The sequence below is a fragment of the Triturus cristatus genome, chromosome 8, assembly GCF_964204655.1.
Source record: "Triturus cristatus chromosome 8, aTriCri1.1, whole genome shotgun sequence".
Taxonomy (NCBI): Eukaryota; Metazoa; Chordata; class Amphibia; order Caudata; family Salamandridae; genus Triturus; species Triturus cristatus.
The window spans coordinates 320,680,465-320,705,322 of NC_140591.1; the positions used below are offsets into that span (position 1 = coordinate 320,680,465).

The 24,858-nt window shown below is 47.2% G+C and overlaps 1 protein-coding gene across 2 annotated transcripts in view; it reads left to right on the top strand.

The window, feature by feature from the left end:
- Positions 1-10,984, top strand: part of NUP58 (nucleoporin 58) — a 353,742-nt gene extending 342,758 nt beyond the window's left edge. For both annotated transcript variants that reach the window (XM_085621608.1, XM_085621609.1), the window contains one exon: positions 8,810-10,984. In XM_085621608.1, the coding sequence (XP_085477734.1) occupies positions 8,810-8,979 (170 nt within the window). In that variant the 3' untranslated portion in view covers positions 8,980-10,984. The remainder of the gene's footprint in view (positions 1-8,809) is intronic.
- The last annotated feature ends 13,874 nt before the right edge of the window (positions 10,985-24,858 follow it).

Sequence of the window (24,858 nt, forward strand, 5' to 3'; positions counted from 1 at the left end):
CACCACAGATTGTACGGCGTGCCAACAGTTGAAACCGAAGTCGCGGTGGGAGCGCAGGATGAAACTTCTCTTGGCGCGTCTCTCCAGGTCGATGTCCTCCCCTCGGTCTGCTTCGGCGGACGGCTTCAGATACGGCCGTGGTCGTCGTCCTCGCCCTTCTCCGATGTGACGTGCGCATCGCTCCCAGGTGGGTAAGTGTTGCAGTTTGTCTCCGGGGGCTGGTTTCCGGCCTACCGGGGGCATGGACTCTCCGCGGGTGATGCGGCCTCTCCACGGGTGATGCAGCCCCGCGTGTCGTCCTATCCACCGTTTCCCGGTGTTGGGGCGTCGAGAGTCCTAATGTAGACATATGCGGCGGCTTTGCAGGCCTCGCTGGCGTCTGCTCCTCCTTCCCCTCCTGGGGCGTCAGCAGATCCCTCGCTCCGCGCAGGGCCCTCTGCGGCGCCGCGGGTGGCTCCAGCACCGACTGGTTCAGATCCAGGCTTGGGGTGCAGCTCCAGTGGGGCACCTCCTTCAGGCCATGGCGTCTCTGCCTCGCCGCAAGCTTCCACGGGGGTCCCTGTGGTGTCGTGGGAGGTCGCCGGGGCTCGGGTTGCATCCCTGAGGCCCTCTCGGTCCTTTGACAAGGTGGTCCTGTCTCAGGCCGAGGTGACGCCGCTACGGCGCCGGCAGCAGCTGGACCGTACGGAGCCACAGGGGTCGGTGGACCCTCCTCGTCCCGCTCCGGATCGAGGCCGAGGGCAGACCCCTCGCCCCTCCCCACAGGCGGCTGCCCCGTCAGAGGGAGAGTCGTTGGTTGAATAGTCCGTGGCGCCGCCACATGGGTTGCCGAGCGATCTTTGCCTCATTCTGGGCCGTGGCTGGTGGAGGGCTTCGTGCCACTCCCCAGGCCCGTCTCTTTCCCCACGCAGGTGGCTGCCTCGGCGGGGGTCGGGTGGGCGTCACTCCGGCACCGCACCGGGGCCGGTGCGGCTCCAGCTCTACTCCGGTCCCCGGTGCGGGGTGACTTGGAGGTACATTGTCCGGTGACACTGACCGGTGCCGACGTCCTACCTCAAGCAGCAGACTCTACGACGCGGCACAGGGGTCGTACCGCAGATTCGTCTTCGGACGCTCCTTCCTCTCTGGAGGCAGGCTGTATGTTGGTGTCATCCTCCCCGGAGACTGGTCGCCGTGTGGTGTCTTTTTCACCGGCGTCGAAGGGCAGCTCCCCACCCTACCTGAGGCAGAGGTGTTCGTCGGAAGAGCGGCAGGTCCCTTATTCTTCGGCTCATTCTGACTTACAGGTCTGGCCCTTGCCCGCCCCGCTTGGCCTCGGGGACGGCCGCCTTAGTTTGCAGCCATCGCCCACGGAGGAACTGCTTTCTCCACCGCGGGGCCCTATGGAGGCGGGTGCGCCTTCGCTCATGCGGGTCCACGGCTGTGGGCATTCTACGCATGGGTGACCCGGTGGCTCACTTTCTGGCGGACCATCTATTGGAGGTCCTCCACCAGAGCTCTGGTGGGAGAAAATCTTACTTCCCTTTGAAGGTTCGCTCCTTTCTTCCTTGATGGGGGCTTGGAAGCGTCCTGTCTCAGGGGACCCGGTGCCTCAGCAGCTTCTGCACCGGCACCTCCAGGCGCCGCGTGAACCGGCGTGTCTTTCCCTTCACCCCTCAGCCGCCAGCCCCCTTTTGCAGACTGCTTTTCCCTCCCTGCCGCCACTGTTGACTCCGCCGTCACGGGAGGCCCGCTGGCTGGACTCTTGGGGACGCAACATGTTCGCCTTCGACCAGCGCGACCCTGCGGGCCCTTAACACCTTGTGTGTGCTGGCTAGGGCCTCCTCCTGTTTGTGGGACTCAGCTGAGTTTCTGGGATCTGCAGCGTCCCAGGAGACTGGCCTGGTGGACTTACGGCATCATGCATTGGGTGGCCGGGAGCTTGCGGCGTTTATTCTTCGCTCTGCTCTGGACATCTCAGAAGTGCTGGGCCGGGCCATGGCTTCCTCAGTCGCTCTCCGTCGCCCTGCTTGGTTTCGGGACGGAGTATTCCCAGAGAATATTCGGGAGCGACTCATCGACCTTCCGTTTGATGGCAGCCTGTTGTTCCATGCCCTGGCCGACACCGCCATCCAAAGGCTCTTGGCAGGGCTCCGTCCTTCTCCTCCTCTGCCTTATCCTTCTCCTCCTCCTCCGTCTCCTCCTCAGTGACTTATGAGTTGGGTTGGTTCTGGGCTTTCTTAAGCTGGCTGTTCTGGCGGTGCAGTGTGTTTTCTGGCCGTTTACGTCCTTCCTTGGGACTTTGGCATTGTTGGCTGCTGGACGGCCCTTGTGTTGATTGTGTGTGGTTCTGCAGGAGTTGTTGCGCAGGCTCGGCCCTGAAATTGGGCCTTCTGCTTTGCTTGGGCTGCTTGTCAAGCCTTCAGCGGGGGTGTTTTTTCCCCCGTGGCTTTTGTATTTGCTCTGCTGCGGAAGTTCTTCCAAAGAGGGTTCCCATATCTTGGGACTTAACGTACTCTATGTGGGGTAGTAGTAGCTGTCATATGGCTTGCGCTCTTCTTGGGGGTTCTGGTCGCCTTTGGGTGCCTGTTCTCCATAGCGTTTAGGTAGGTTGCTTTTGCTTCCTGAGGTCGTGTGCGCAGCCACTCGTAGTGGTGGCCCTCCCTGGCATCTCCTCCTCTCCCTGCTCCTGTCTTGAGGTCTGGGATGATCCTGTGTCTGCCTTGCTGGGCATCGCCTACTCCACCTTCCTGGGTCCTCGGGCTGTTCTTCTTGCTTCTGGCTTTGACTACCGCCACTGTTCTGGCTGGCAGGCTGCTCTCCATCTGGAGTGGTTTTGCCTTCTTTCCCCTAGTTTCCTTGGGCCCTCTAGGCTTCTTCTTCTTCCGCTTTTCCTGTCTTGGCATTGGGCGGAAGCTATGTTGCCTTGTGGGGTGCTTCGGCCTCTCAGTCCTTGCCCTTGCTTCCTCTGCTGTGAGTGTATGAGCCTCTTCAGCCTTCTTTCCCTCCTCCATCCCCTTGCGGTCGGTGGGGTCCTGCTTGTGGGGGGTTCTCTTGGCCTGGCATGGGCGAGGTTCTACCTGGTCCACAGATCTGGTCCCCTGTGGGGCCCTCTGTTCTGCATTGGCTGGTGGGGTCCTTTCGCAGACCCTCCTTCCCAGGGGGTATTGCTAGGGTATCTATTCTACGTGAAGGAATCTGCGGCTAGTTGTCTCTATCAGATGTACGAGTTACTTGCCTTCGGTAACTAAGTATCTGGTAGAGACGATTCTAGCTGCAGATTCCTTCACGGCCCGCCCTTCCTCCCCTATTCTGCGAGGACCCTTGGGTTGGTCTTCGGTACTCGCCTCCCGGTGGGGGGCTGTGTCTCCTGTGAGTGCCTTCCTTTTTCTTGACGGGTGGTTCCGTCTGGGGCGGTTCATTCCTCCTTGGTCCTTTGGAGGATGGGGTTCCGGTGCCCTGCTGCTCTGGCTACTCCAGGCTTGGGGGGGATTGCTTCTATCCTTGTCCTCCCTTCCCTCCCTTCCTTCCGTTGCTATCCTCTGCTTAAGGGTCATCTGGCCAGGTCTTGCCCTTGTCCCTTGTGGGTGGTTTCCCTTTAGGTTGGGGTGCCTTGGAGGTTTGTTGTCCCTGTCTTTCTTGGGACTGGTCCCATTCCTTGCTCAGGAGGGGGGGGTTGCCTACGTGTGCCATGACTTTTACGTATGCTCTTGCCTCTGGGGCACAGGGATGGGAGGTTGTCTGTGCTGGCAGGGTGACTGTGCAGGTTTCTGCTTCTTCTTTCTTCTTTCCCTGCCCTTGGGTTCTGCGGTGTTGGCACTCCTCTGGTGGTGTTGTTAGTCACCGTTTCTTTCCAATTTTTCTGCTCTTCGCACACTGTTCCCATGCTTCCACAGTTTATCTGGTGATTTCGCGTTGTGGTGTGGAAAAGTTCTCCGAAGAAAACTGGCGTGAGCGTGCCGGGGTGGGTCTTATGTGACCTCGCTGATGTCACGTACGCGGACGACGCCTGGGTGGAGTCTCGTGATGCCACCCCGCTCCCGGCGTGCAGGGATGCTGTGGCAAAAAAGTTTCCGGATCCAGTCTCACACCTGGGGATAATTCTACGTGAAGGAATCTGCGGCTAGAATAGTCTTTACCAGATACATTGTTACCGAAGGTAAGTAACTCGTACTACTGAAGTGTTGGGACGGTAAAGTCCTCTCCATGGTAAGAGACGGGCACCTCAGCCCTGAGTGCACAACTGCACTGTTGTCTGGATCCCTAATGCTGAATTTTTTTGTCATAGGCGAACATGGCTCATGCGTGTGCGCCATAACATAGGCCTGTCTTGCGGATTGTGATCTTGTTGGACCAGGAGTGGTGCCCCAGCGTGCAACTCTCATAGTGGTGGAAGGCTACCGCCTGCACTAAGACTCAAGCAGCCCAAGCGTGATGGTGGCAGCATACTGTGAGAGAAGTAGTATTGAATAAGTCCTTTTTAGCTGCGTGACTGAAGTGAGGCCTACAGCCTCAGTCACCTTTTTAAAAGTTCTGCTGCTGTGTGCTTAACTCACCCTTGGCCTACATCAGGTAGTTGTGGAGTGCTGTGCAGTAGTAGTGACTGTGCTAGATGTACTTGTGCCTGGGAAGAGTACAGTACTGGGATAGAGCAATAGTATGCGCTATATGCGTAGTTAGTGTATGTACTGAGTGTATGTATGCCTGTGGGAAATACATTACACAGCAGATGTAGTGCTGTGCAGTGTTAGTCAGTGGAAGCATGTACTGGGTGTATGTGTGCTTGCATGAAGTGAAATGTATGAAGGGTGAAGTACTGTGCAGCACACATGGTGAGTGTGCCTACTGGAAGTGTGTTTGCAAATAGCACACCATGGTACAATACAGAAAAGTTACAGTACTGAAAAGTGCACGCAGACTGAATGTGCATGTGGAATGTATGTCTCTCTCTAATGGCACAATGCATGGAGGTAACAGTGCTGGACAGTAAGTGTGCTCTGAATATACACTGGATGCAAGTGTGCCTGCAATGGTGCATTTCATGATGGTCCCTGAGTTCCATTTGGGGTAGCCCAGGCTGCCTGGTGAAGACATGAGGAGTAGAGGACGCCTCTCTTGGCAGATTTGTGTATTGCTGCATTGCTATGAGTTGGGTGGGACACACACACAGGAGGAAGGGAGGAAGAGACTACCCCTTTTCATTTCAAAATGGTGCTCTTTGATTCAGAGATAGATTTCAAGGAATTGGCCTGTTCACATTTCAGGAAGGGGATGGGGCTGATAAGGGAATCGTAAAGAGTAGGGCTGGGAGCTCAGGATTAACCTTTTGATGCACATATCACTGTTGCTGACATCCAGGTGTGAACTCTGGTCACTCCTATGAACTGTGTTGTTGGGACTGTTTGCTTCGGAGTCTTGCCTGCTGTGACAGACAGCCTTTCAAGAGGAAAGAAGTAAAGGAAAAATGTACACTTCAAAAGAAGCAGAACCCCAACATAAAACTTCAGACTCAGACCCTGGAAAAGGACTATAAGAATGGGAAGTTGAGACCCCCAAAATGTGTCATCTGCCAAGCAGCTGTGTGAGAAGGGGAAGCTCTGCAAGACTTCTGCCCGTAACCATGACTGGGGGCAAAGGCCTGCTTGACTTCCTGGTGGGTTGAGAGGACATCACCCGGGGGAAACCAAGATCGCCTGGCCTGGAGCACCAGCGCCTGTCTGCTTGCCGTGACCACTGTGCTGTGCCCTGTGAGGGAGCATGGTACAGTGGGGAGCCCGGTACAGTGGGGAGCCCTACAGAGAGGACTTCCTGAGCGAGGTGTGAGGGAATGACTGTGCACAGATCAGGTAGCTGCCTGCATGCAGAACTGATCCGGCAACCAACGTATGCTAGGAGAGGGCCGGCGTGACTTGCGTGCCAGACCTGTACCGCCTCATTGCGGTGCCCCTCACCCCCACCACCGAGGGAAGAGTGACTCACCTCGTTTTCAATAAGCGAGAGCAGCTCCTATAGCTGGGACAAGCCAGTAGCGCAGCTTGAGAGAGAGAGCTTGCGCTGCGTGTATCACTGGCAGCCCAACTTTGCTGAACAGGGTCCGCGGAGAGGGCACGTGCTACACTGCTAATCGTTTCCATACCACCAGGTAAGACCAGGCAAGACTAGAATTGGGCCTGTGGGGCCCAAGGTACTCGCTGCTAGCTGTTCTGTGGCACCATAGCTACTTTTGTCTAACTCCCGAAGAGCCAAAGGGGAACACTTCAGTACTGCCTATTAGTGAGTATCCCTAGATGCTGCCACCAGTAAATGGGGAATATCGCTGACCACGTTATAAGGAATAAGGTGAGAATGGGATTTCCCTGACAGCTACTAGAGCTCCAACATCAAGGGGATCGTTGTGTTATTGTACATGAATGTGTAGGGTTGGAAATAAAGTACTTATTTTTCTTATAAAAGTAAGTATTGGACTGGACATTCATTTATTGTTCATACTGTGTGCTCGTTGAGTTATAAGATGTGTTCACTGACCTGTATCTACACTTCCACCCCATTTCTCCCCCCTCCAGGAAGCCTTTGACTGCTCGTCCACATCTACCACTGAGAGTCAAGTGCAGAAGGGTTACTAGGCCCAGTTGTTCAGGATCCATAGTAGGTCGAGCCCCTTGGCATCAGGAGTAAAAAGCCCCAACCACCCACGGTTGGGCCCAGTAACCCCTGCATGCTTGATGCTAGATGCGTCTCCCATGGCCCTCTGAAAGTGGTTATGACATGAAGGATATGAGGTCTCCTGAAGATTCCTTCATGCTTTCCCACTTGAGAGACATCACCTTTGCATGTGTAGCACCTTAAATGGCAGTTGACCTGTCATTTCAGACCGTGCTGCAAAACTTCACTGTGGACTCTGAGTACTGCTCCCTGATGCTGTTTAACAGCTGCGGCTAAGAAAATAATTGTGGAGTCAGACTGGTTTCTGGAAACCGGTTCAAGTAAGGAATGTACGGGAGTTATCAAATCCATCAAAAAGCTTTTTTTTAAGGTAAATAACGTATTCATAACGAGATGGACAATAGGCTAGTTGGTTGTGCATGAATCTTATCGAAAGAGGCTGGAGGCATCAAATATGTGGCTCACCACTGATAAGGCTTGTATTCTGAATCTGCTCTTTCTTAAATTGGGAATGATCAGGAGTTTTTCTTGCAGAGCACAAGGGCCTAGGTGGTGAATGGAGCACTGATTTTGTTTTCTTCAGAAATACAGGAGCTCACTGAACCATGTAACTTGACACTGCTGCATTTAGTAACGTTTGAAGCTTGATCACGTATATAGGCAAGGTTGTTCATGCCACTTTTGTGCTCAATGAGTGCTGGCCTTGGTGTTGATTGCGCTTTATGCCTCGGCTGAAGTCAATTTTGTTGCCCTCTTCCAAATCGTCTGAAGATGAGAAGGATAAGAGGCTTAGGCGGGATACTCCACACCTAGATGCCATTCTCACTCAACAGGTAGATTTCCATGGCCCTCACCACAACCAGTGAAGTTGTCCTCTTAGCCAGGGCCGGTAAAGATCATTCTGACAAAGGAACCATTGCAGACTTATCACTTGTGCACTCAATTTGAGCCACTTCACAGCTTCCATTTACGGCTCCTTACTATCAAGACTATTCCTCATTGCCATCGCCTTGGCACGAGTGAATTTGAGGCTCTTTGTGTCACTGTGCCTTATACTTCCTTTTTCCCAGACAAACTGGTTCTGAAAATATGGGCACCCTTCCTGCCAAAAGATGTGAAACGGATCCATGTCGGTCAAACCATCACCCTGCCCGGTGTTCTGTGAACCGCGTCACCCCTCTGAGGAGAAATGGAGACTGAATCGCTTCTACATAGATTGTACCAAAGAACACTTGGTAGCCAATCAGCTCTTTGAGGGGTTTGCTGGAACGAAAAAAGGCAAGGCAGTGCAGAAGAGAATGATCTCCAGCTGGATCATGCTCAAATTAAAATCTGATACACTTTGGCAGAGAAGCAGTCTCCGGAAGGACTGCATTCTCATTCTACCAGGGCCATAGCTGCTGCCACTGCATTGGCATGTGGAGTCCCTGTCCTAGACATTTGCCAGGGGGATACATGGGCTTCCCTCCATATGTTCACAAAGCATTATTGCATGGACAGTGAGGTTCACCGAGAGGGACATTTTTCGCGCTCGGTCCTGCAGGACTAGTTTGAGTCCTTCCACAGACCCACCTCCAAATATTGCTTTGGTATATATTTAAAAGGTGAGGAATCTGCGGCTAGAAGTCCCTCTCAGAAGAACAGTTACTTACCTCCGGTAAAGCTTTTGTCTTGTAGAGGCTCTATCTAGAGGTAGATACCTCACCAACCCTCCCATCTTGTGATTGCATTCTATCCATTGATGAGATCCAAAGTAGAGGACTCTGCACACTGGTCACAACCATTTTGTTTCTGCGTCTGGGGGCGTGAACAGTCTCGAAAGCAACTGACGCCTGCACACAGGGGTGGCACCTCTATAAGCTTTGTACATTATTTCCAGAGGGGAACAGCAGTAGTGCAGTGCTGTATGGCACCACCTGGCGACTCACCAAGGTACTGCTGAAACATTTCCGGATCCAGCCTGACGCCTGGGGAATATTCAAAAGATGAGGAATCTGTGATGGAAAGGGTCTCTACCAGAAAAAGCGTTACCAAAGGTAAGTAACTTGTTCTTCTTGGGCACAGTTTGTGGCAGATTGGGGTATGCTATTTTTTCAATTTGTTCAAAATCTCTAAAGCAGTATGCACGGATCTGCTAATGAAATACAATCTGTCCTCATCCCTAAAGGTTTTGGCAGTTCAACTACATCTGGATTCAACTTCAGCAATCCTGGTATCACCGCCTCTGCTGGTTTGACATTTGGCGTATCGAATCCATCATCTACTGGTTTTGGAACAGGCGGGCAGCTTCTGCAGCTTAAGAAACCCCCGGCTGGGAACAAGAGAGGAAAAAGATAGACAATTTAGTACAAATAAGCGTTGGTCGGTGCATCCCTAAAGATCTATTTTTCTAAAACTGAAAGAATTGCATCCCAGATTTATAATGTTTTTATATTTTTTCCCAATCTGGAAGATTAATTTTGGAGCATTACTGCATTTATCATGAACAGATATTTTCATGTGAATAAAAAATAAATGCTTATGTATTTTTATCCTTATTAAAAATATAATGACGGGGTCCCTACAAAATAAAAAATAAAAATTGGTTAACCATAATAATTATATTTAACCTTAAATTTGAGAACACTTAATTACCACAACTTGAATATATGCTCTATGAGCACATATGCAGACATATATATTTTTTTCACCTTTGAATACTATGGTAAAAAAATAATGTAGAATGACACGACACAGTCTAAAGTTTCAGACTTAAAACAATCTGCTGGGCATAGTTTTTGTGTATACTTAAAAACTGTTAGAGAACGACTATATCAATGTATGCTTGTGTGTATTGTGTTCTGTACATATGTGCACTTGACTGTCTCTGTGCACTTTCTTTGCCCACATGCAATATTCCAGGTGTTCATGCTCCTTCAAGAGTCAGAGGCTGTATGTTTTTAAGAAGTATAGCACTGTTCTGACAGAAGTTCGGGGGTTATTTACATAAGGGTACATATTTATTCACTCCCTATAACAGTTCCTCCCATCCAACCAATACCTTGAATTTAATTGTGAATCGGTAAGATCCGCCTTTTCCCCGTGGGCCACTTACCACTCTCGAATGCTGTGTAAATTGTGGCTTTGGGATTTGTTTGAAATCTGTTTTTAACTCTTGTTTACTTTAGTCTGGAAACCAGCAGCTGACATGTGAATGCACCAGTACACCATGACCACAGTGCAGCTTAGCAGTTCTTAGTTGGCCACAATGTCAATATTTGATATCACTTTTATTACACTCACGTCTTTACTTGGACTGTTGGCACACATGGAGCTGAGCATGCCAAAAGTCACAGGGTTTGTTGAGAATTTGGTGGTCTGCCTTATTTTCAGGCTGTAAGATATTTAGCAGACGTGAGATAGAAAATGTGAGAGTTTGTCAAGTTTAAATATCAACCCGGTTAAAACACACATATAATTCATTGCAAATGTGTCCACACACCGTACCAGCTTCGAGAAAAACTGCAGTATAGTCCCTACACTGCTACCAAAAGGAATCAAAAACCTATTGTTTAGTTTAGGTTGTAAATTAGCTAAGAAAAGCAAAATGTTGAAGACCAGGTTTCCACCAGAGCCTTTCAAATGTGGCCAGTCTTACATTTTAGCGACAAAACAGGAAAGGGTGCCATCATGGATGCCACCTGCCGGAAATATGGTGTACATTTTGACGGGCATTTTTAATAGTTGTATGCACTATACATTCAGATTCAGTGTAATGCTTATGTCGTTGCTTCTGTAAAACATTTCATATGCTCTGCATCCAATGTTTATTACCAGTTTCAACTCGATACATTTTCCCGTATGCAACTTGGCTACACTTCGTTGTGAACGTTTTGTTCTGCTTCTCTCTTTGTATGTTCTAATTGTAAAAAACATTATGCAACGTGGCGTTGTCTTTGTCTTAAAAGTGATTTTTGTCGCCCAAGACAAGTTTGATGATAGAAGGGAAGTGTGTTTTTATTTTTATTTTTTGCACAAGGGTATCCTTTTTGCACGTACGTATCCTTTGTGACACGTGGCTTTCACAAGCACTTTTTTGTGATCCAAAATCTTGTGCACTGTGTTTTAAGAATGCCATCTGTAGAACAAGCTGTGCACATAACCGTGACATGGGGCTGCAGTCAAAATACTGGTTTTGTACGTTGTGTATGTTTATGCGTTTTCTTAAATTGCCATTGAAATGCTAAACCACTCATCGAAAGTAATGTTTGTGAAGCTGTGTTTTTGATAATTTCGTGTCTGTTCACCTTTGTGCAACCTACCACTGTGCAAAACAATAAATTGTATTGAATAGATTAAGCTATTTCTGTTATCAGATATAACGTCTTTTATTAAAATACCAGGAAATTTCACATTTTTAGAACGCTTTTTTCCTATTTGGATACTTTTTTCCCCTGTTAACGACTAAGAACATACAGAGAAGGACTTTTAAGCACCAGATCATCTTCATGTGGAATTTCACTTATCACTGTCACCAGGGTTGTTTATACGGTGTGTTTGATTACTAAGTTGACAAAAATGCAGTTTGTATGCTTAAATACAGTTTTCAGTACTCTGCTCAATTGACATTTTGGTGAACACTACATGCCATTTGTCTCCATTCTCTATCAGTTCCTATATGTGCCATAATTCAGTCTTTCTGGGCCTTAGCGGTGAAAAACTGATGGCTGCTGTCCGGAACCCTAGTCACATATGCTGAACATTTGTTTTTTGTGTCGTAATTCATTATTGAGAAATTAAAGGCAGATAGATACATAAAAGTGCAGCACAACATAATGGACCCACAAGAGTCTATTGTCTATATATATATTAGTGCGCTATAAAGGAGAGAAAACTACACATAATAGGAGGGAGGAAGGGAAAAGGAGGGATCAGATAAAAGACCAGGAGCAAATGGTGGAAGAGAAGGATATTGTGCATAGTATGCTTAGAAATCCATAACTCTGGTTGCTCATTACCACAGATTGAATTAGACAGAAGGGTTAATGGATACTGTGAACAAATTTAGACCTACAGAATATTAGATATGTAAGCTGTGATGAACATTGAGGAGGATGGAAGGTCATAAAAACTCCTAGATAAATGAATAAATAGATGGATGAATAAATATATGCATGAGGAGGAATGTCGTCTCCTTACCCGGGGAAAGAAAGAATAAGAGGAAGCGTAAAAAGTGGGGGGGGGGGGGGGGGGAATATGAAGGGGGAAGGCACATGCACTATGAGAAAAAGAAAAGAAGGGGAAAAGGAAAAGGGGGAGAAAGAAAGGTAGGGAAAGAGAGAGATAGAAGAGGAGGGAAATGGCACCTCCGGAGGGGAACATGGTGGCCGCTAGCTAAACTGTCGCGGCCGAATCTCACCTCGGGCTCTTTTTTTCAGACAATGGCAGGGGGCTGTGTTTCTTTAGCCGATTGACTTCTTCTTAATTTTTTCTTTTCTCTGCCCCCCCTCCCCCCCACCCCGCGCACTGCTGGTGGACTCCGGTGGTTTTCCCCTGCGAACGCTTCTGGCCTGGGAGCTCTGCGGCTGGAGGTGGGAGGAGGCGGCGAGGCATCGGGGACGCCGTGACACCGCCTGCTTCTGGTTCCGGGTCGCGGGGCAGAGACAGCACCCGCGGCAGCTGGAGAAGTCTGCAAACCCTCGGAGCCTTTGGGTGAAAGTTGCTGGAGGCGTGCAGTAACATCAACAAAAGAAAGGGGTGTGCTCCAGACCAACGGCGTAGGTGCTGTCTTGACCCCGGGGGGGCTACATGTGCCGGTAAGAGTAAGAGCATTTGCTAGTTTGCTGTATGGTGGCTTACGGTCTGGGGGAAGCAACACCGGTCGCTCTGGTTACTGTATGGAGGTGAAGGAAGGCGGATTTCAAAAGGTAAATGAAAAATCTTCGCCTCCGAGAGTGGGCCGTTCTACTTTGAGAGCTAGAGTTACCTACACATTACAGAAGTCCGAGATCATCCAGCCAATCGTGACCCCAAAAAAAACCTCTACAGTAAATCAAACAAAGGTGAAAATAAGGAGGTTGGGGGCTAAATTTGGTGAAGAAGAAGAGTTCAAACAAAGAGGGACTCCTAAAATTAAAACTAGAGCAAAAAAGAAACCTGCATATATCACTAAAATAACCCCCTCTCTAAAAACATATTATAGAGTTATGGCTTCCACCGCAGAGTTAAATGAAACTACGGCGGCAAATCTGGAAGAGTCGGAGGGAGTTTTCACCAAAGTAAAGACGAAAATCAAACCGAAAACCACCGTAAGCGACGAGAGTGTCTCCTCCCCTATGACTCCTTTTTTGCAATGCAAACAAAGGGGCCCTAAGCAAACTGCTAAGCAACCTACCGATATCCCGGCGCCTTCGGCTTCGCATCAAGCCGTGACCCTTTCAAACAGGTTCAACGCCTTAGGCGTCTACGATGCCCAGGAGTCGCCCGATTTTGCTCAAGATCTCCCCAAAGGGAAAATAAACCCGACGGTAGAGGAGGGGACCAAATGTTGCAGGGATTCTGCTTATGCGCAGAACTATGCGCAGGAACCCAGGCCCTCAGTGAATTGCGGTGTACCAAAAACCCACCTCAGAACCCAGAACCCCTTATCCGGCCAGCATCAGTGTCCCATTCGTTATCCGAGGTTTAACTCGGCGGTGCCAATGTATAGACAACCCAGAACAAGCGACTTAGTATATTTCTCAGGAATGGTGGGAATCAGAAATACCTTTTCGTAAATATTCTCGTACCAGTCCACAACAGAATAAACAGAGACACGGTTAAAAGTTTAAAGAGTTTATTTTATAAACCTCGTGTCCTAAGATGCAGCAGTTTGGCTAACATTAGCAGACAAACGATTAAAATCAAAACCATCGGCATAGTTACAATACCATAAAAAATGAAAGGAGTAATCATACTAAAATGACAGTGGATCTAAGCCACCTTCCTTTCTCTAACACACTAAGGTATTATTAGACTAATAGAAGGTCTCTAGACTTGAATGGGGAACCCCATACCGTAAATATCAGCTCAGAGAGTTCACATCGCAGGATCAGCTATGCTCTGCTCCTAGGAACGCTCTTCCGAATGTAATGAAAACATGTAACACTGCAATATTAAAAGCACTCGACTTTCAGGTATTTGCAGCTGCGTGCGTGTTATGGCTAAACTAGTGGGCCGGTCAACCTGAACTCAACAACATGCACCGTCTAGCGACCCAGACTGTTTCTTTACACAGTGTACAGACCAAGGTCGCTGCTCACTGTTTGGGATGTTAACAACAGACAGTTCTCATGTGAAGCAAAGTCGAGTAAGCACTTCTCAAATTAATAACATGAGACTACAGTGTCGTGTGCAAAAGCAGCAAAAGGGCTTTCTAACATTTAACGTGGTTATGCTAACTTAGCGTTGTACATAGGTAGATAACGATCTTCACTACACAAACAGAAAGGTGCATTGGCGGGAAGTGCGACCATGAGTGTTGATGTGGTAGAGGGTTCGGAAGTACGACATACTGATCGCCATGAAGGAGGAGATGCTAAGCGGGTTCAAGGTGTCAGAGCTAAATCAGGCTGAGCTCGCTGGCAGGTTTTCAGTCTCTGAAGCAAACCAGGCGGCAATTAAGGAATCCTGTGAAGTCCTGTCTCAGAGACTCGATGAGGTGGTGGTAAGGACTGACCTTCTAGAGGCAGAAATTCCTGGTATTAAAGAAGCTATTAGTGGGGCAGCTAAGGATGTGGTAAAGCTAACCCTACAACAAAAGGCTCTGAAGGATGATATCGAAAGGCTTGAAAATCACTCTAGAAAGAATAATTTAAGACTCCTTAATGTCCCTGAGAATCTAGAAGGATCAGATATAAAGGGGTTCGTTATTTCTATACTACAGGGGTCGGTTTTGAAGAATCTGCCAGAAATTGATTTGTTATCAGAAATTCAAAGAATACACCGAGATCCCTATAGGAAGAATCCGAGTAAACAGAAACCCCGGAAGATATTGGTTAATTTCCTTTCCTATTCCGTGAAGGAACAAATATTGTCGATGGGTCTTAAGGAGGGGTCTGTGACCTTTTCTCCCAATGGCCTGGATCCATTCACTTTTCAGATCAGGTCAGACATATCCCATATAACGGCTACAAGGCAGTGGGAGATGGGGGGTAGGTTGGAGAAATTGAGGAGCTTGGGAGTCAAGGCACAATTGAAGTTTCTGGCGCAGTTGCGTGCTATGTACAATAATCAGATGCACCTGTTCCATACAGTTGAAGAGGTGGACTCCTTTATGACTAGCTTAAGGAAAGCAAAATGAATCCTATTCAAGATGCGTCTGTAAAAACATTTTTTGTAAAACAAATTGGCCCCTTCCTTCCATTCACTTTTCTTTCTCTGCTTATTAGTTAAAAGCCCGAGGTGAGGGCGTCCAAATGAGTTCGCCCATCTGTAAGGGAGGGTTCCTCAAGGGGGTAAGGGGGATACACATGGGAATGCAAGAGGGAGTGGGGGGATGCGGGAGAGCACTGGGTGGGGAGCAAAAGGGGTGGGAAAAAAACACCTCTTCTCACCTTAAGTATTTAAAAAATGGTTGGACAATCATGGGACAGGGATTTGTGAACGGATGGCAGGTGCGGTAATAGCTCAGGCTGGTTTGAGTTTTATCTCCTGGAATGTAAATGGCTTAAGATGCATACGGAGGCAAAGATTAATAATGAAATATCTGGAGCTTGCAGAAGCACGGGTTTGCCTCCTGCAGGAAACTCACTTGACTGCTGGGGAATCTAATAAACTATTCTCAGGAATATCCTGGATTAAAGCCTATTGTGTCTCGGATCAAAGCATCAACAGCCGTGGAGTGGCAGTCCTGGTCAAGCGGGGGTTAACCTATCAGGGAGGTGGGTGATTGCGCAGCTGGATTTCGGGGACACCGTTTTAATGTGTGCTTCATTCTACGGTCCGAACGTCGATGATCCCTCCTATATTGTAAGGTTACAGTCTAGGCTTATGTTGGAAACTCCTCCTATAATTGTAGGAGGAGATTTTAATGTTCTGTTAGACCCCAATAAAGATAAGTCGAATCAGGGGCGTCACATTGGGACACCCTTGATTCGACGTGCAATGAAGAATCTGATTCACGATTTAGGCCTGGCTGATGTCTGGAGGTATACGAAAGGGGACAGGTCTGGGTTTACATTTCATAGTAAGAGACACGAGTGTACTTGATAAAGGATTAGATATCTCCATCCTCCCTAGCCATTTATCGGATCATTCTCCGGTTTTGTGTGTAAATAAAAATGTAACTAAAAAATCCCACCTAGGTGGACACTAAGCAGGGGAAGGCTAGACAATCTAGAAATAATTCAGGCAATTAAAATGTCATCTTTGGAGTTTTTTGACTTCAACATAGGCTCAACAGCAATAGAGGTTGTTTGGGATGCCTTTAAGGCCAGTTTGAGAGGGCGATTACATAGCCTTATTGGCTCCAAAAATCGTGCGGAAGGACGTGAATTGAAAATAGGTGAGGAAAAGATCGGTTTATTAGAATTTGAGCTCCTTAAGTCATCAAAATTTCCTGAAAGACAAAGTAAGGTGCAGTTGGAACTCGAACAGGCCAGACAAAACTATAGCGGAATACTAGAAAAGAAGTGTAAGGCCCAATGGGAAAGGAAGAAAATGGAGAATTATGATAATGGGGAGAAGGCTGGTACTCTCTTGGCATGGAAGGCTAGATCTGACCGCTCGAAAAATGACATAGGCGAGCTGGAGATAAATAGTCAAGGGGATAAATCGAATAATATTGATGATATACAAAATTCCTTGCTCACTTTATTTTCGGATCTCTATAGGGAGAATTTATTCCCCACCAAACAACAAATTCGTGATTGGCTGAGCACAAAGTCACTCTCCTCGCTAACCCAGGCTAGTAAAGATTTCCTCGACTCCCCAATTGCGTTGGAGGAGATAAGAACTCAAATAAAGATTTCTAAAAACAACAAAGCCTCTGGTACAGATGCCCTGCCAAATGAAGTGTACAAGTCCCTCTCCGAAGAAGTAACCCCAGTCTTGGGATCCCTGTTTCGTTCAATCTATAGTCTAACTGGTCAAATCCCAAGTTCCTGGAGGGAGGCAATTATTGTTTTAATTCTTAAGCCTGGGAAGGATCCTGCGAAAGCGGACTCTTACCGCCCGATCTCCCAGCTGAATGCAGATTACAAGATCTTTATGGGCATTCTGGCAGGGAGACTGGGTAAATTAGCTTCGGGACTGGTCAATACAGACCAGAAAGGGTTATTAATGGGAGATATATTCAGGAACAGACTCAGCTCCTTATTGGAAATATCGACTTGGCAACTACTCGGAAGGAACCCTTGGCAGTGGTCACGTTAGACGCTGCCAAGGCTTTCGACAGGGTGTGCTGGACTTATCTCTGGGAGGTATTGGAGGAAATGGGTTTTGGTCCAATTTTTATCCACACCCTGAGAGGTTGTTACCAGGGAGCTTCAGCTAAAATCCTTATTAACGGCTCACTTACCTCTAGTTTTGAAATTCAAAGAGGGACCAGGCAGGGCTGTCCTATTTCACCCCTGCTATTTGATTTGTACATTGAGCCTCTGGCTCAGGCTATAAGTCTAGACGAGTCCATTCCTCCGTTTAAGACTCAGCAATATCAGTCCAAAATTGCATTATACGCGGACGACATAATTATATATACTAATAAACCATTTTTTTTGTTGCTAATCGAATTTATTATACTCCGGAAAAAAATTCGAAATTCGCTCCTACTCCTGAACCGAAATGCCCCAGGTGTCTGCTCCCCAAGGCCAATGATATACACATTTTTTATGAATGTCCCAAATTAGAAGTATACTGGACAGGGGTGTGTATGTATCTATGTAAGACCTTTGGAATTGATATTGTCTTGAATTCCTCCTTGATTTTTTTTGCTAATGATCGGGTGTCCACTGCATGTTTGGAACAGTCTCAAAGAGGATTACTGTTAAGTTTGATATTGTTGGCCCGCAGGGAAATATGTCTTAAATGGAAAGATCCCCTTCCCCCGAAAACTGAAGACTGGTTAAAGTCTGCACTTGCAATGGCCCGACTAGAAATAATAGGAACTAGTTCCAGCTCCCCTAATTACTGGGTACCATTCATAAAAATGGGTAGAGAACGGAGATTATACTGATATACACGGTTGATAAGGAACATGGTCCTATGATTAACACCTAAATCCCGGACGATAAAGGGGATTGGTTGGCTAACCTAAACAAGTGCAGGCGGTCGTAGGGTGTCCCGTTAGTAACTAAGACCGGATAAGATCTGCGAGTTGTTTATAGGTGAGATGAGGACAAAAAAAAAATGAAGAGGAGTGAAATGATAAGGAGAAAAGAGGAAATGGGGGGGGGGGAAGGGGTGAGGGAATTAAAGAACACATTCAAGAGTCTTGAATTAAAGGAGCCCATACTTGTTGGAACATTTCTTCCTGATCTTGTAGTCTATATATTACACGTTCATGGGATGCCGTCTGAATCATTGCTATGATCCAATCCTCCTTCGATGGAGAACTGGGCAATTTTCTTAAGATACAAATTTTGGCTGTAGAGAGTGCAGTATGTAAAAGACGATGCTGTGGGCGTGTAATGTCAGGTGAACTCCCAAGATCATGCAATAAGATAATGGGAGAGGTAAGGGGAAGTCGGAGGCGAAATGTTTCCTTTAGTGTATTCCCTACTTGAGTCCAAAAACACTGTATAGAAGGACATTCGCAGAGTATTTGAGGAAGGTCACAATCAACTCCAGGATACCTCCAGCACTTAGTGTGGAAATAATCGTGCTTGTTGTAATTTCAAAGGTGTCCAATACAAGTCATGTAAAGTTTTGAAAAGGCGAAATTTCAAACGCGCTTCCCAAGTACCCTTGTCTAAGGCTTCCAATATGTCCAGCCAGACATCATCTATGGTAATGTGTAAGCACTCCTTCCATTTCTCGCGAAGAGCTTTAAGAAGTAGTTGTGAGTATAAGTGATTAGTTAAAGCACAATATAATCTCATCACTCCCTTATGTCGTCCCCAGATAAGATAATCCAGTATCGGCGATGATTCTAACATCCAGCGAAGAGGACCCAGACATCACCTCAGGCAGTGCTGTAGTTGCAAGTGTTACAAAGTTTGGTGCAATGGGAAATCAAATTCCTGGCGAAGCAAGTCTAAGGATTTCAACTCTGTTTAGTATGACCTGGTCTAATGTTTTGATTTCTCTCGATCTGCAACTGGACCAGTGAAAAGCATGACCATTTATTCGAATACTTTCATTACCCCAAAGTGGAGCTTTAGAGTGCAAACGGTGAGCAACCACTAGGAGACGGTGTGCTCGATGCCATGCTTGATATGTTGCTTGAATCACAGGGTTCAGAGGAGATGTTCGTGGGTTACGGGTTCCATATAAAAATTCAAGGCCGTCATCACATTTAAGTAGTGAGTGTTCTGTTGTGACCCATTGTGGAGGGTCAGTCGTACCTGGGAGCAGATAAGCTAATTGAGAGAGTTGCAAGACTAAAGAGTAATGCTCCAGCGATGGCAAACCCAAACCACCATGGGAGCGGCGAGCTGTTATAATTTGGCAGCAGCTAGACGAGGACGCATAGATCCCCAAACAAAGGCCTGTATACACAATGCAGTGTGGAAAGAGGAACTACAATCGGAAGCATTCCAAGAGTATATTTGAAGTGAGGTAAAGTGACCATTCTTACAGCCTGTACTATTCCCCACATGGAAAAATCCAAAAGAGACCATTTGGCAAAATCAGTTTCCATTTGCACTTTAAGGGGTGAGAGACTGTCTGAGACCATCCCTTCCAATCCGTGATTAACCAGAATTCCCAGATATTTTAATTGCTACGATTTCCTGCAAAAGGGGTATCCATCAATTGATGCATTTGTGGTGCTGGAAGAGAGAGGAAGAGCCTCCCTTTTGTACCAATTTACCTTGTAACTGGAAAGGGCTGAGAACCCATCAATCTTGAGTAAGACTAGCAAAGAATGCGAGAGATCCTTAAGCGTAGGAAGGATGTCATCAGCATATAGATATAGCTTAGATACACCTCTCGCTATAGGTATACCCTGAATCTGCGATGAGTGGCGAATGAGTGAGGCAAGGGGTTCCATCTCCAACAAGAATAACAAGGCATTTGCAATGCAATAGGTCTCGCATTTACGTGAGACCTATTGAATTGCGAATGGGAGGCATCATGAACAACAGGAGGGAGGGCGTGGGCTAGAAGGTACGGACAACAGGCGGTGGGGGTGAGAAGGCATGGACAAAGGGGGGGCGAGCAGCCACGGAGAGCGGATGGGAAGGTGGGGGGAAGAAGGCATGACAATGGGAGGGAGTGGGGGAGTAAAGAAGGCACCAAAGTATGTTGTGCCTGCAGTAGGAGAACCTAATTAAAGACAATAGTGCTCACAGTCTAAATAAAACGTACCGTGTAAAAACTGAAGTAAAGGGGCCAGTCGCCATGGGAGGGGACAAATTAAGAGGTGGCGGAACTAAGGAGGGACTTACAAGCCTATTGTTGAATCAGAAGCCAGCATTTAGGATGGACAATGACATGCCAATGGCAAATATGGGCGGAGAGTGTGTGGGGCTTCTATATTCTACTCCTCTACAATAAGTCTAGCAGCGCACGCGAGCTGGCTCTAGGCCTGACCTACATACGGCAGAGCTCAGGAAGAGCTAATAAGCAGCCCTCTCCAAACAAGATTGTTAATTAATTTCTTAGAGGAATCCTGCCTCCAATCACCATCACTTCAGTGTCTGGGTCTCCACACTTCATTCACAGGAATGCAGTTCAATACACTCCCACTGTCAAGAAAGCTGTATCCACCCTCCAACTTATAGGCCTTCCAAAACGGACCACACTGGTCCCAGTGCCAGATCCTCACCATGCAGAGTTCTACCATAAATATGACACGTTATTACTGCAAATGCATATGCTCAAAACATACGGTGTCAGCAAAAGGATCTTGTGTTCAAGTAACCGTGAGTAGTAGGTAGGGATACCAAACATCACCATGCAAAAATCCTGGCCTTAAAAGTGACAGGTCTGGCCGCAAACTTCTGGCATTAAATTTGACAGGTCTAGTCTTAAATTTGACAAGTCTGGCAGGAAACTCCTGGCATTAAATTAGACAGGGCTGGCCGCAAACTGTAGGGATACCAAACATCACCATGCAAAAATCCTGGCCTTAAAAGTGACAGGTCTGGCCGCAAACTTCTGGCATTAAATTTGACAGGTCTAGTCTTAAATTTGACAAGTCTGGCAGGAAACTCCTGGCATTAAATTAGACAGGGCTGGCCGCAAACTGCTGGCCTTAAAAACTCTGGTTTTAAAAGGGGTGACATGTAGGGTTAGTCCTAAAAGTGGCATGTCTGGCTGCAAAACATGGATAATTGTGTATATGTTTAAAACTGCGCAGAAAAGTGCGTGCATGTAGGAGGGAAATGTCTGGGCCTGTTTTAAAACTGGGGGGGTTGCAGACAGCTGGTGGGTGAACAGCTGCGGAGCAGTCCTGAGACCCAGGGTCTGTCACGTGACCGTGTTGTGTTGTAGAGGTGTACGCCTCTTTTAGGGGTTGTGGTTTCTTAGAATACATATAAGCATGTGGCAAGAGCCGTGGACAACAAGCAGACGTTTGAATACGCCAAGGGACCCACAGCCAAAATGAAGAGATACAACCCGCTCGTGAAAAGCGCCATGGTGGATGGCTCCCAGACCCTTATCAATAGATATTACCGCAGCCTAGCACCTCTGGTAATGGACGAGAATGCTCAACAAGAAACACCTCGGGATATGGGTTGCGACGTTACTGGTTTTGGCACCGGTCTGTGTAGGCCTATGGAGGAACTTGGGCTCAAGGATTACGGATGCCGGATGGTCCCGGTTAAGTGCGACAGCAGCGAAAGTGAGGGCTCGGGTAGTGACAGTGTGCTTGCCGGCCTCTGTTCAGTGGACCTGGAGGAAGATGAAGAATTTGTAGCACCTCCTAACGCACCCGTCTATGAAGACATGGACCTTCAGGAGAAGACGGCTGCTGAGAAGGAAGGTATGCAACAGCCGGGGACAAGCGTCGAAGATGCTGGGACCTCGCAGGACATGGACGACTCGCAAGATTTCAGAGCCGCCGCAGAGGGCTGTGATAATGCGGAGGTTAGTAGGAAAATGTTATGAACAGGTAGTTACAAAAATGATGTATTTTATTTCTTCAACTAACGTATTGTCATTCTGTCTTCTTTTGACCCCTAGAGAGCAGCACCCGCTGGATGCCCCTACTTCATAATGGACTATGGTAAAGAGGCTGTAACACCTCCTAACACGCCCGTCTATGAAGACATGGACATTCAGGAGAAGACGGCTGCAGAGAAGGAAGGTCTGCAACAGCCTGGGACAAGCGTCGAAGCTGATGGGGTATCGCAGGACATTAGCGACTCGCAAGATTTCAGAGCCGCCGCAGAGGGCTGTGAAAATGCAGAGGTTAGTATGAAAATGTTATGAGCAGATAGTTACAAAAAATGATGTATTTTATTTCTTCAACTAACGTATTGTCATTCTCTCGTATTTTGAACCTAGAGAGAAACCCCAAAAAGGCCGGCTACAGAGTGGAGGCATGTGTCAGGGTGGCGACCTGCAAAAGCGAACAATGTAATTTTCAATTGTCTGTGGTGTTCAAAACAAGCTGAAAGTTCCACATGTCAAAACCGTGAGGGCTGCGATAAGTGTGTATGCGGCTCCGACGCGTGTGAAAAGGAAGAGCCAGGATTGCCCGACGACGTCCGACAGGCAGCTAAGGCTTTCGCCGCGTCTGTGGTACTAAATTGTGTCAAACGGGACTATTACAGCCTTTGTCAAGGCCATCAAATCAAAGATCCTCAGCAGGCGGCGCACGAATGCTTGTGTGAATCATACAGATCAAGAACAATACGATATATTTGTACTTTGCTAGACCCTTACAAGGTATATAAACTGCTAAGGGTTGTGTATGGTTTGTACAATGAAAAGAAAGATGTCCACCCCGATATGTTGATGATCCTGATGGGGGCAGTCAATGAGATCAGATACGCCTTAGACCCGAGCTCAAAACTAACCGCTATGCAGGGAATGGACACTGCTTTCAATAGAAGGATGATAGAAAGACTCATAGCAAGGCGTAAGTGTAATGTGTATAAAAAAAATAGACAAGTATGGTCTTTGGCCCCCCGAAGACTGTTTTAAGCAGGTTCTTGTGTAACGTTACATGATAGCGTGTATTTAGAACAAACTAGTAGAATGTTAAATCCAAAAGGGTGACGCTGTGTTAAGTCGTACTATGCAGAATGTGAAAATATATGAAACCCATGTCTATGATTTTGCTACTATTCTTTATTTTTTTAATAAAATGTTCTTACACAAAACAAGCGTCATTCATTGCATTGTGTAACGGTTGATAACATGCCGGGGGGCGTGTTAAGAAAACTTTATTACGATACTAGGGGAGTTGGCAGCTTGGGGAGCGCCGAAGCTCTATATAGAAGGGCTGTGGATGAAAAGGAGTCGGTGAGCAGAGAAGCTGTGAAGACTTGGTTATCAGGCGAGGAGGCGTATTCACTCCATAAACCGGCCAGAAGACATTTTAAGAGACGCCCAACAATCGTTAATGCGCAATTAGATTATCAGTGGCAAGCGGACATAATAAGTCTTCAAGATATAGCAAAACATAACAACGGATCTTGATATATATTAACCGTCATAGATGTGTTGTCCAAGTATGCCTACGCAGAGGCGCTGCGTGATAAAAGTGGGGCTAGCGTCACAGCCGCTTTTAAAACCATCTTCGATAAGGGGCGTATTCCTCAAAAACTACAAACAGACGCCGGAAAAGAATTCTTAAATAAGGCATTTCAGAAATTATTAAAGCAACACAATGTTCAACATTTTGTAACACACACGGAGGTAAAAGCAGCTGTTGTAGAACGGTTTAACAGAACCTTAAAGTCTAAGATGTGGAGGTATTTTACGGCCCACAACACCTACAGATACGTGGATGTTCTGCAGGCTTTCTTAGCTGTATATAACGCCAGTTATCATAGGACCATCAAAAGGGCCCCCGAAGATGTGACACCTAGTAATTCGTTAACTGTTTGGAGAAATGTGTATGGCCGTAATTTCGATACAAAGGTGAAGAAGCCTGTTTTTAAAAAAGGTGATCACGTAAGGATTTCAAAATTGAAAGGAGTCTTCACGAAGGGTTACCAGCAGACTTTTAGCGATGAAATATTTATAGTGGAAAGTGTGGAGCTTAAGGAAGGGCTGTATATTTACAGGTTAAAGGACTACGATGGGGAAACGGTGTCTGGGGTTTTTTACAAGGAAGAGTTACAAACAGTGCCAGATGATCCGAACAGGGTGTACAGGGTTGAAAAGGTTCTGAAAAGGAAAGGTAGCGGGGCTAAGAGCCAGGCATATGTCAAATGGCGGGGGTGGCCTGAGAAATTTAACAGTTGGGTGTTGGCCAGTTCCCTGAAGGGTGTGGGAGCTCAAAACAGCTGATACGATGGAGACAAAACCCTTTTATATAACCTTACCATCCAACGCCTCTAAGGGCATGTTCCCCAACAATCAGATTTCTAATTACACCGTCAAATTGGCTAAGCCTGTGGACCTGAAAGGGGACTGGGAGGTTGCCCTAACAGAAATCCAGTACCCTCGAACATGGAATACCTTTACAGCGGCCGAAACCAAGTTCCAATTCAAGCGTGAACAGGACCCCAAGGTCCTAAACGTATCCTTCCCTCACGGCTACTACCCAAGCGTTTCAAGCGTTGTCGAAGCCATCAACAAATCCATAGCTGCCATAGAACCGCTGCCGAGTATTCATCTGGTGCTAGATAACGTTAGAAGGAAGGTGTTTCTCAAATCCATAAACCGCAATACTCTGTTTAACTGCTCCGGTAAATTAAAAAGGGTTTTAGGGACGGTACAACATGTGAAAAGTCCGGTGGAACAAGATCACACGTGCCCCGATATTAACGGGGGGTTCTACACGCTCTATGTGTATGGCGATATTGTAGAGGCTCAGAGGATCGGGGATAGTTACTCGCCGCTGTTAAGATGTGTTCATGTACAGGGTGATAATAATACCATGGTCAATATCCAATTTAACAAACCTGACTACGTCGC